Source organism: Anguilla anguilla, chromosome 9 (genome assembly GCF_013347855.1).
Source record: "Anguilla anguilla isolate fAngAng1 chromosome 9, fAngAng1.pri, whole genome shotgun sequence".
In the NCBI taxonomy this organism is placed as follows: Eukaryota; Metazoa; Chordata; class Actinopteri; order Anguilliformes; family Anguillidae; genus Anguilla; species Anguilla anguilla.
The window spans coordinates 45,689,203-45,701,682 of NC_049209.1; the positions used below are offsets into that span (position 1 = coordinate 45,689,203).

Below are 12,480 nucleotides of genomic sequence, written 5' to 3' on the forward strand. Positions count from 1 at the left end.
ACCTTCAAACTTGTGTTTGCACTGTAAGGCACCCTGGATACAAGTCTGCTAAGCACGATTAACGCAACCCAACATTACTGCCAATTGAATTCAACCGGCATGTCTCCCTCTGCAGGCCTTTACATGAACTGCAACAAATGACCCAATGGATGGATGTCTAACTCATAGCTGACACCACAAAGTCCAAAATGGTGCTGGTCATTGCATCCCATTTAGCACCTTTCCTCAGTGCATATTCTTTTCACCATCATAGATGAATAACCTTTTTAAAGTGTAGTAAACAATTAAATCTGCATGATAATTTAAAGTTTGGTAAAGAAATATTATTACAATATCAGGAACATTATTGAATGACTTACCTCAATATACACACACGATTATGACTTTGCTGAACGAACTCAGCCCCAAAACCAGCCTCACAGGACACCCAATTTAAGAGGGCAACATTTGTTTCTCCCCAGCTGATGGATGTGGTCACAAGCATTTGCACCTTTAGACAACATTTAGCAAGCTCTGGACTCCAACTCCCATGATTCACTACACTAAAACAACCCTTAGGTTTGCTTGGCAGTCCTATCATGGCATAACCTCCAGCTACGCATATTCCGTTGTCTGGAGTTCACTTGAAGCCAAGCGGAGCCATGTGATTGTGGAAGTGCATTTGAGAGCAAAAAGTACCAATACCACAAGATTTGTGTCAAACCTTTAGAGTACAGAGCAAAGATTTATTGACAGAGTTCATGTATTTCATCACAGTAGTTTTAAGACTTGAGAATATCCAACTTTTTTCAAAACAAGACTATCAATCCGATAGGACTAAACGTGTATGGACTATACAATACTCTTATTCATCATGCTGAAATCTCGAAAACCTGTGTAACTACCCTCATCATACCTGAAAAATTCCAAAAGGACATTTTCACAGCTTTTACCCTGTTTCACATCTAATTGTAATACTCTAGCGCACATGTAGTATTACAGCAAAGAGTAGCAACTCAACCTTAGCGGACTTGAAGGTCAGTTAGAAGTGTCCAGGTAACATGATCAAATGACATTCGGTATTAATCAGAATTGATTTTACAATGTAAATTGTACAAATGGTGATAGACATGGATAAGGATGGAAAAAAAAATGAGTCAAGAATTTGGCAAATGGTACAGTTTTCACAATACAACCAATGTCATCTTTAATAAACTAACCATACACCAGCCATTTTGCTTAGAACAGCAACAAAGAAAACAATGGTTAGTTGAGGTTCTCTTTTATTCAAAAGATTCACAAAATACCAAGTGCTTTCCAAATTGACCGTCTTAATTTCGTAGTCCTTCCAAAAGTCTGAAGCGTTGGGATTTCCTTGCATTAAAAAGTCAACTCGGTTGACAAAAAACAATGTGGCGACTCAATAAAAAAAAAAAAAGAGCACATTATATATAGAACACACCCGCTGCCTCACCCCACCGCCTCCCTCCTCACACTTCCAAGACCTTGAGAGCACAGTCTTGCATCAGAAAAATCCACACGGTATAATTTCAACCACCGAGGGCTGTGTTAGCTTCAACAGTACAAATGCTTCATACCCATTCTCTGAAATATGTATCTATCTACATACTGCTGGGAATTGTACACACACACACACACACACACACACACACACAAGACCTGCAAAATAGAGAATATACCATTTACAGGACTCTGGGGCACCAAGTTTGCTTCCAGTGAACAATCCAGGTCAATACATTTGTGTTCGTTGGGGGGGGGGGGGGGGGGGGGCGGGTAGTTTAACAGCAAGTGCATATTGGTCGTGAGCTATCCCATGTCTCCAAGATTTTCCTACTCAGACCTTAACAACAGCAAAGCAACGCCACATCACAAAAACTGTGCATGCAGGCTTGTGTGTGTGAAGACTGAACGAAGAACACACAAACCCTTTTCATTTGTACAGTTAACAGATTACACGGCGCGTAATCCTACGGGACCATTAGCATTGTGTGAGGTATAAATTAATATCTTTGTGAGGTATGAATCACTATTATGAGGCTGAACCCGAACATCTTTGATTATCCTTTTGAACGATTTACAGCATTTAGACTGAACTAAAGCTACTTCTAATGAGGTAATGAAATGGCAACAGATTAGAGCTTTAACTCGAATGTATGAAATCCATCCGAAGAACGAGTGAATGCCTTTCTTTTGTTTTTTTTTTTTTTTGCTAGACTTAATCTGCTACGTGAGCAGAATACATTTCTTCCCCTCTGAGAGAGACATTCTGTAAAACATAAAAACAGCACACAGGAACTGTGGTGACTTGCCATGAAACGATCAGGTCGCAGTGCAGCCAGTCCCACGCCAGCTGGATTTCACGTCAGCGTCAGATCTCAAACATCCACAAGCCCGTTTGATGTCAATCCGGTAAAATGAGCTACCAACTGGTCATGGAAGCTCTTTTTTTTTTTTTTTTTTTTAAAGAAAAACAATTCAAAGAAATGTCAGGTTACTGGCTTAACAATGTACAAATCTGCAAGAACGCCCTGCATTAGTAACAATGGAAGCAACTTTGGGAACCAGAAGAAATAACATTGAACCTTGATAATCAAACCGATTTGGAAATTTAAAAAAATTACAGTAAAATTCTTGCTTGTCTAATCAACTACGACTGGGCACCACTTTGCTTAAATGTCACAATATTACAAAAAAATATTGTTAATTTTAAAAATAAAACATACTAAAGGGGACACCACCTACAAAACGTTTTCTTCCATTTTCAATATTTCAACACATTCTTGAGCATCTGTACGGTGATGCATATTATTGCCATAAACAATGAAGTAAAACCAAAAAAGGCTGATGGATGATCGTTTCAGCGTATGAGTGTACATCCATGCCGTTTCATAAAATTAAATGTCTGAAATACAGATAGCCCAATAGGCAGATAATGAATCCAAGCAGGATCATGATTCTTGATCTGTATGGTGCCATTTTGTTTTGCTAGACATGGGCTGTTTACAGGCAGCTTTTTTTACAATTTATTCTTTAAGCTTTTTAAAAAAAGTGCCAGGCAGTTCATTTAGTCCAAAATCAGACTGATAGCATTTTAACTGAGGGTATTACTATCTCTAGTTGTGCAAGCTGAATGTTGCGTGTCGGAGAAACTAGAGCCACACCAGTCTGTCGGTCTAACCTGGGCTTCTGAACCAATCCTTTGTGGCCCGAAAACCTTAACCAACTGGATTGTGCCGACTTGAACCAAAAATCTTTCAGAAGAGAAAAGGAAAAAAGAAAAAAAAAAAAGAAATGGACACTAGAATTTCTCAAAGAAAACCTAGAAGTTGGGCTGGCTCGTCACATAGGAATCACTTAACACCGTAACACTGACGACAGCGGAGGGGAACTGTGAAGTACTTCATTCACAAACAGAACATGTCAATATGAGTCGAAATAGGTCAACACGAGGCCTAAAGTCAGGACGTGCAGGGACAGCCTCGGCCGATTCGCGCCTAAAATGCGGTGAAAGAGGAACAGAAGACAAGAGAAAAGATGCCTTTGGAGAAGGAGCACAGAGAAGTGACGCACGACACGGTCCTTACCCAAAGGCAACAGAGTTCGACTGAAGCCACCGTCCGAATTGCCTGCCTTTGGTGCTGGCATGCAAGGGGGTGGGGGTGGGTGGGTGGGTGGGTGGGGGGGGGGGGGTAGGGTGGTGGGATGGAATAGGGAGGGCCCAGCACCTCAGAGAAGACTTTGAAAGATTTTTGGTGAACAAGATGGTCGATCCAGTCTAGCCTTCTTGAATTACGCACCCTCGCGGTCGGGTTAATTCTTAAGAGAACAAAACAAGAAAAAAACAAAAAACATCAGGCGGGCTTGATAGAAGAGGAACATGTGAAATTACTTTAAAATTCAAAACAAAATCAGCAGCACAAAGAGATACAGAAACAAAGGTACACTGTCCATAACAGCATTGTGTTAAAACGGTAGACTTTTTTGCACCACTTCATAATTTTACACAAAAGTAAATTATGTACACAATTAAAAAAAAAGAAAAGATAAAATTTATATTAAACACACCAGTTTAAAGTCCAATTCAAACAGGATAAAAAAATCGCCATGTATTTAAGTCACTGAGTGTGGATGGCCACCTCCATATAAAATGAAATTACTGCATGGTGACTGGATTGACCTTCTCTAAAATGCCACTCACCAAGCACCGAAACCAACTCATGAACACCCAGCTCCCCACTGCAATTAAAGGGAAACTGGTTTTCCTCTAAACAAAATAAACCCAGGGAAAGTGTTTGATTGGACAAATCCATAATTTATTGCCCTGCCTTAATGGCCCATCTTCTCAATGTGTACTTGGATCGTCCAACCAAGAACTTAGCCTGGGTTTCCATACAAAAATACCTTAGTACTTTGCTTGATAATTAACCATGAACCATAGTGTCCATTTAGGAACGTGTAAACAGATAAAACGTCAAAGTCAAGAGGTGAGCCTTTGTTCAAAACAAGCCAAGGTGCCCTTTAACGTTAGCACACCAAAGTCAAGTCACAAATAAACGCCAATTAAAAAGCACTCATAGGCAAAACTCAATGAGTTTGAGTTCATAAAACACGGCACATCAGAGGTTAGGCCACAAACACTCAATGCAAAAAACGGCTTGGCTTTTAACACTGTTCGGCTTGTCAATTTTTAGGGGCCATTTCACTCCGGTCCAGAACAACGAACTAAAATAAAATAAAACTGACTGGATCCTTCTTTTTGGAGCAGCGAAGTTTGTATACCTCTCAGAAATCAAGGTGTGAACTGTCCATCCCCCAAAGTAACTACAGTACAGAGCAGGCACTAGATACAGGGAAGCGGAGGAGTACGTTAAAAACCTCTTGCTAACGGCGGACATGCATTCACAAGCTGCTTGTTTGTCGTCGTTTTGTTTTTGTTTGTTTTGTGGGCGTGTGTGTGTGTTTGTTTTCTTGCTTGTTGAATATATATGTTGCTGAAACCGGGCCCGGGGGAGGCGGGGCCTCGGTCTGATTGACGGGTGGGAGTAATGGCGGAGGCGGTACCATTTCCCAGCATCCTCTACAGTCCCATTGCCCTACCCCTGCCCTGCGGCTGTTTTAATTTAAATTTTTTTAATTTTTAATTTTTTTTTTTAGTCCTTTTCTTTGGAAATTACCTCCTCCCGCGGCTTCGCCCCACCGAATATGGCGGAGTGGGGGTTGGCGACCTGGTTCAGGGGGGCGTCCACCGTGCGCGGTTTCAGCTGCAGCCTCGGCCGCTGAGCCCTCTCCTCTGCGGGGAACAGAAACGCAACGCAGACAAACGCACGTCACAGTCCAGTTGCGACCTATCAAGTCACATCGAGAGACAAGCAGGGCTCTACCCTTTGAAAAGCTTTTTGGTCCTACGAGAGATTAAGTGTTTGATTGCCTACTTTAAGTCACATACTGCATAAAATAACAACACCTTAACAACACCTAAAGCTTCTTCAAATGTAAATCCATCCCGTTTTTACCCTCATGACGTTTCTGATCTCTATGGTACACAGTGCATTTGTTACAAGGTTACGGAGACAAGCCAATGTTGGCCATGTGGGCAAATGGCATAATCTACTACATGTTTTCCAGGGTTTTTGATGAACCATGGGAAATTCAAAGGCAAAAAAATGACTGAGTGACTTAATGGGAAAATTGGGGGGGGGGGGGGGATTAGAACAATAAGAGGCTTTTTGGCCCTCTAACAGTACATCTCAGAGGGGTTCAATTTTTAAGAAGATTCCACTCCAGTCCAGTACAGTGTTTCAATCTGCCAGTGTGTGAATTTGGCATGGCCTGAATTATAACAAAGCCAAACTTCGCACAGAGCCACGAGCGGCACGACAATCTGGGGAACTTGAAAATGGACAAACTGCCTCAAAAGGAAACAGGAAGGAGCCAAAACACCTTCAGAAGGTTCTCTGAAGTCCGTGGAGCCACCGCGCGGTCCATCTCTGTACCGGCCCATCCCTCCTCCGCCTCCGGCTCCGACCCCCCTCCGGTCTCCGGGTCGCCCGCCCCCTCGACTCCTCCCAGACATGAAGTCGTCCTCCCTGAAGCCTGAGGAGAGACGACGGCAGAGCAGTTATTCAGCAAGGGAGCCGATTCGCGATGAGGTCATTTCTCCTGATGCTCACTGGCCGAAACACTCCTGCAAGGTGACCAATGGCAATGGGCATGAGATGTGGGTCAATGTGTATCCATGGAGAGCTCAGATCAAAAAAAAATTTTTTTTTTTTTAAATGAATTTAAGCACCAAAGCAAATAAGATTCAACACCGCTGCTTAAAAATATCTCATATTCACAAAATTCTCTTCCAGAGGTTTGATGTGTGAACTAATTCCCTAATTGTGGAGGTAGATGATGTGGTCCATGCCAACTCATAGCTGCAGCACTAAACAATTAGTCCTAAACAAGGACTAATCACCATCCTCAAAGTTCCACAGTATCTGTACGGGGCCTGACATTGGTGTCAAGTGGGCGTAAACAATTGACGGGCACTTTTCCCACACCTCCTCCCGATTGGTCGAAGTCGTCTCTGGGATCCCGCTCCCCTCCTCTGGGGCCACGCATGCCTCCTCGGCCTGTAAGGGACAGGGCCCGGTTAAGCACCGCAGGAGCGAGAGAGAGAGAGAGAGAGATAGAGAGAGAGAGAGCGAGCACTGCCAGCTGGGATAGCGAGCTTAGCAACAATCTGCCGCTAGCAGCACTGGCTGAGGGGTGGCCAGGGCAAGCAGAGCAGCGGGAAGGAATCGCTACAAATCTACAGCTCAGAGTGTAAAGATTCATGTCCTTCAGAGGCAGATGTGCTGATCCCAGACCAGGATTTCCAATCCACACCCTAACTTCATTCATGATGAGGGAAAAGGGGCAAAACTTATCCTAGCTCAGTTCCTAGTCTGAGAATCCCCTGCCGAGATTTGACCTGTCTGAAGACTCCGGAGTCTCCTAGTTGAGGAACAGCAGAGGAAAGCACAGGGCTCAGAGTGCGAGATTTAGAGGAGTCAAAATTCCGTGTGAATGGATGAAAAGCGAAGGATGAAAAGCAAAGAATGAACGTGTGAAGTTAGTGAAGCAGTCAAAACCAGCAGCTATTTTTAACGCGCATGAGAACTGCTGAAGACATTCACATCATGCAAAGTGTTACTTCCACGTTCCAGGTGACTGATTTAGCACAAATGCAGAACAGTGTAAATGCTGTATCACAAAGAAACATCCAGGCCTATAGCACACTTGGGTAAAATAAGCAACATCCACCTGAATACAAACTAATATGTCTGATATCATGAAAACAGACACAAACGGCAAAACTGGCTTGATTAATGTCTGGAGGTAATTTCAAAATTTCAGAAGTTATCTTAACATGGTTGCATTGCAATAGAGGTTTCCAGCACTCAGATCTAAAGCTTATCATTTAGCTTACTTAAATTCAAAGAACCTGCACATGGCATTCTGTGGGTCTTTAAATAACTGTATTAGTGTTATAAATGCAGTTTACAATATCAACATAATACTGAATGAAATGTTGCTCTTGAATCATTACGACTGATATTATACCTGCAACATATCACACACTCCAAGTGTATATCGTGTATCACCAGAATTTAAATCAACTGATGAAGTCACACCCCTGTACCGGACCTCACAGCGAGACTCGTTCACACAGAGCGGCGCGTTGTACCTCCTCTGTCGTCCTGCTTTCGGAAGCCGAACCCTCCGGCGCCTTTCTCCTGCCGACGGCCCTCGGCGATGTCCACGCGTAGCGACCGATCGCCCAGGAGCTGGGGACACGAGGGCAGGGCGTCGGTGATAAGTTTCACCCAGCCGATGGGCTTCTCTCCGGCAGTGCCTCAGTGAAGCAACAGTTCCTCTAGAGCAGCGGTACACTAACCTCTCCTCAGGTAGCCCTGGGGAGGCTTTGAAACCACAGCTCTACAGCAAGACTGAAGGGTGGGGGTGGGAGGGGGGGGGGGGGGAACTAAACCTGGGCCTGTATTCACGAAGTGTCTCAGAGCAAAAGGTTTCTAGCATCAGGTATCCCCCTGAACACATCTTAACCTTATTCATTATGATCCTAAAAGCACAAGTCCTCCCAAAACTCAAAAATGCATTATGAATATGTGCCTTTGTGGCTGGGGGGGGGTTAGAACAGAGATCTCTGGCCGTCATGCCCCTCCCACCCCATCCCCTTCACCTTGCTTACCAACCAATTTTACTTAATTTAATTACACAACATCATATAGCTGCTACTGCAATATGAACTTCTAAGCCCATAGCATACTTACAGCACCATCGTACATCAAGGCTTCTTTTAGGGATTCCAAGTCATCAAATTCTACATAACAGAAACCTGAGAGGAAAAAAAAAAGATCAAATTTGAACAGTTAATAAATTCACAGAATGTGTCAATTACAGCCATTAGGCGAATTTACACAGAGAAGCCAAAGAGAAAAATCTGTCATCTGCTCAGTTAGCAAATATGCTGCAAAATGAACAAGGCTAGCAAACTTTGAAACAGAAATATGCATGGAGCGAATACAAATCTGTAAGCAATCTTGTCACCTGGCTAACATTTGGCTGAGCTCCCCCACTGGCAGAAGCAAGCGTTAATGTAATGTGGAACCCTGAAAAACATGGCACCAATGGGGGGGGCGGGGGTGTGGGCAGAAGAGAGAGAGAGGGGTCTGTACCTTTAAACTTGTCTGTTTCTTTATCTCTGACTAGCCGGACGCTCCTGACGCTCAGGTCTTTGAAGATGGCGTCGATGTCTCCCTGCACCGTGTTGAAGGGGAGGTTGCCCACGTAGGCCGTGTAGGGGGGCTCCGTGGGGAGCTCTTTCTGTTTGCGGGGTCCCCCTGGGCCGCCTCCGCCTCGGGATCTTCTGTTCGGGAAACGGCCCATCGTTACCAAACGCTGTGGTCGATTATGCACCACGCATGCACCCCTCACCTATTTACATACACGCACGCATAGGCTACTAAGGGATGGAATCATCAACAACACAAAACATAGCCCCATCAAAACAATGCTGGAGATGCAGGACCAAAAAAAAAAAAGAAAAAAAGGTATGGAGAAGGAGAAGGGGGTCTCTAAATCACTCTAGCAATTGTGTGATAAATATTTATAGGGACACAAATCTTGATCCACAAGGTTTTTCACCTGGAAAGCCACTGGAATTCCAGCCCTAAGTCTAGCTACATAATTTTAAAAAATCATTCATAACACTGCAGATTAAGAATAAACACTATCAATTCCTAATGGGTACCTACAGAATTTCCCACCGAGCAGTCTCCCAGTGAACAAAAACAACCTTGGTGCGTTCGTAAAGAATGACAACCGCGAACGGCAGGCAGATTATATCCTTACATTCATATAGCACTTTCTTTCTAACCGTTAAAACAGCTAGCCATGAACATCACTCAAAATGTAGCTCACACAAAATGGTCTACTGAAAATCATTCACTACTGAGACAAAATGTCTTAGAGATGCTCATTTTATGTGTTCTTTATAACACGTGATATATATAACTACTTTCCAGATAATGATTTTTGCACCCTCACAACTAAACCAAATTTTCTCACCAGACACACTGCATTCAGACCTATGATTTGCCGCAACAGGCAGACATCAGCATCATTCTTATTTGCGGGCCTATAAATAACAAATGTATATTCAGAAATGTATGACAGTCGGGAAACCAAATATTGACGCATCCAGCAAAAGGGGAAAACCATTTTTGCATACAGCGGAGATGAATCCTATAACCGTCAACTACCATGGTCCTTCAATTGATCAGGCTACATCAATTCTGGCTACATGGCATTCATGTGCATAGCAGCCAATTCTATGTATACATTACACTTTCATTTCATTTCCTTTAATAGGCAGAAGTATCAGTTTGCCCTTCCTGCTCCTTTTATCAGTTTTTTCCATTTTACTCACTCACACAATCACCCTTTTGTACCAGAAGTAGGAGATAGTTTCTCCAGCAATTCACTTCTGTATTACAACTATTCTGATTACATAATTAAGGTGGAACCTTGAATTACATATTATTACTGAAACCCAATTCATTAACTTGTTGTCAAACCCACATAGATTGCTTGTTGCTAGCAGGGAGGGAGGAATTCCAGCCCAATATCAAATTACAGGACTCTGCACATTGGTCCACCTTTGCAACCCTCCCCGATTCGGTATTGCAATTTTGGCATAGTCCACTGCCATCAGATACAAAAATACATTTTTAAAAACTCTTACGGCAGAGTATACTTTAACCGTTGACTTGTTTTAATTTGACGGGAAATGCTAGTTACAGTATTTTGATACCACTTTTCAAAAGCTGAAAACTATTCTGATTCATCGGCATCTTTCGGGATAACGATTGATTTCCAACAAACTATCAGTGGGCTCATGACCTCTATCAATAGGTACTTTATGCCAAAATAGATAGTGATGACAATGCTTCTGCAAACCAAAGATGAAAACCTAGACTGAATATCTGCTCATCGGAGACATTTGTCCGCGAGGAAATAAACCTTAAGTTAACATGAACTTGGACGTACACACTTATTCAACTTCGTGAAGTTAAGCAAATGAGAAATGCAATTTGGATTAAATTTCTAAATATTTCCCAGTTCCCGTAATCAAAAACAAGCGGCTGAAAACGCATGGTGGATACGGCATAATGCCATATAACCTAACCAGTATACTGCAGTATTACCGCGCGCTTGCAGCAGCTGGACTCGCTGCAAGCTGCATTTTAGGGATGATGTTAGGCCCGTGCTCGCTGGACCGTATACATCCCAGAACAAACGTGCAAAGGCAGTCATTCGGTTGCAGTGCCGCGTAAAGACGATGGCAACACATTAGCGGACGAAAGACAGAACTTTAATAACTTGTATAGAAAGACTCCCGTATTCAGTTAGTGCCAGTCCAGCACCACTCCACCTAACGAAAATAAAAAGACTACCTCGGACTGAGAAGACCTTATAACCTGGCTAATTGCCCTGTCAACAAATAATACCGACAGGCAACGTACTTCTCCTCCAACTGCAACCGCAAACAACAGTGCAGTCCATCATCCGAACATCACACATTCCTTGCAGTCCCAAAGACGCCGATTTGCAGAACATGCAGCCCCATGTGTACCGTTCCTCTCCGGGCTTCCCGGGCGTCAAGTGTCCTGCTGGTAACCAGCACGGCATTAACACAGAACCTGTGCTGGGCCAAATCCGCTGCAATAACGTCCAATTATCCAGCGGTTCAGACTGGACAAAACGGTGAACAACTGTGAAAACTCTAACCTGGCACCTTGCACGTATTTGCTCGCCCGTGCAATCCCCGATTATTATCCGTTTCTCAACTCGGTCGCCCATTCATCTCACACGGTATCTCTCATCCCCGGACTTCTTGCAAACCGTGACAGGCCTTTGTACCGACCCGAGCCAAATCTAAAACCCAGTGCCTGGTAAGACAATTTTGAGAACATTTTAAGCCAGTGTCTCCTCCAATGTTAGAATTGCATGGACGATCGTTTTTTTTCTTACCCTCTCCCACCTCCAAAACTGCCATAAGCCCGATCTCGGTCATCGTAGCTATCGTAATCCGCCATTGCAGTCCGTGCAGGAGAAAGCAATCAGTTCAGTGAGGACCCCAATATAGAGTAAATTATGGTTGTCTTTGTTTTGCCTGATATAAAAGACGTCACATTATCCAGTGCATTTGGAGACTGTAAACGTGTTAATTGTAACAAACCTTGTTAAAAGATTAATAATATACGACTAGAAGCGGATATGGTTCATTTTCAGTGAACTTTTGCGTTCATATTATGAAATAGCACATTTGTTGCGCTTGGCTTTCTGATTAGCTAGCTACATTGCTTTACAAAACATGTTGCAAAAGTGAGCGTGAGCGGCTATACAGAAATGTTTCTTTTATTTACGTAACTGTACGTGATATCTCCAAATTATGAAACACTTAAGAGGTTTGATTTATTGTTATAGCGCGTACGTTCATATCTGTAGACTATGCTATGCACTTAAGACCATTTTTTCTTGGCATTGATTTGAATAATTCATAAATTTAAATAATAAAGGAATGTTGTATTTGGCATGAGTCTCTTTACTCGCCAATGTTAGCTACTGGTATGAAAGATATTACTTACCAGTATCTATAACACACCTAAAAATAGCTACCTATGCCCAAATCAACTTAGAATGTGCCCCTTCTTTGCTTTGGTTGTTCCATACTAAATGCGGAACTGCACATGATTATTTCATGACAATTTTTTGCAAAACACATTCAGAACTGATACACTACGTGATCTGGACGATTGTTCTTCAGAATGTGAGTTCACTGGTGACAATAATGCTTGGTTCAGTAAATGCATTAGCGTTCACCAGTAGTTTACTGCCGTTTTATAGCAACCTTACGTCACATGCATTCTC

General features: G+C 42.9%; 1 protein-coding gene and 1 long non-coding RNA gene across 7 annotated transcripts; both read right to left on the reverse strand.

Annotated features, from left to right (window-relative positions):
- Positions 1-694: 694 nt before the first annotated feature.
- On the reverse strand, positions 695-3,670 carry LOC118235796. Its single transcript, XR_004766925.1, has 2 exons — positions 3,585-3,670; positions 695-2,441 (listed from the first exon to the last, which is right to left on the reverse strand). It is a non-coding gene; the product is annotated as an uncharacterized LOC118235796 (long non-coding RNA).
- Positions 3,671-3,681: 11 nt separating this feature from the next.
- LOC118235795 (eukaryotic translation initiation factor 4H-like) lies at positions 3,682-12,470 on the reverse strand. 6 transcript variants are annotated; one of them, XM_035433612.1, is made up of 8 exons: positions 11,581-12,468; positions 8,724-8,914; positions 8,319-8,383; positions 7,715-7,814; positions 6,546-6,617; positions 5,941-6,093; positions 5,175-5,290; positions 3,682-3,816 (listed from the first exon to the last, which is right to left on the reverse strand). In XM_035433612.1, exons 1-8 carry the CDS (start codon positions 11,643-11,645, stop codon positions 3,811-3,813), a joined length of 768 nt encoding a protein of 255 aa, XP_035289503.1. In that variant the 5' UTR covers positions 11,646-12,468; the 3' UTR covers positions 3,682-3,810. The 6 variants fall into 6 exon arrangements, with proteins under 6 accessions (XP_035289503.1, XP_035289504.1, XP_035289501.1 ...); XM_035433610.1 differs by lacking the exon at positions 3,682-3,816 and having other exon boundaries at positions 3,829-5,290; positions 11,581-11,722; positions 12,198-12,470; XM_035433609.1 differs by lacking the exon at positions 3,682-3,816 and having other exon boundaries at positions 3,829-5,290; positions 11,581-12,470.
- Between the last annotated feature and the right edge of the window lie 10 nt (positions 12,471-12,480).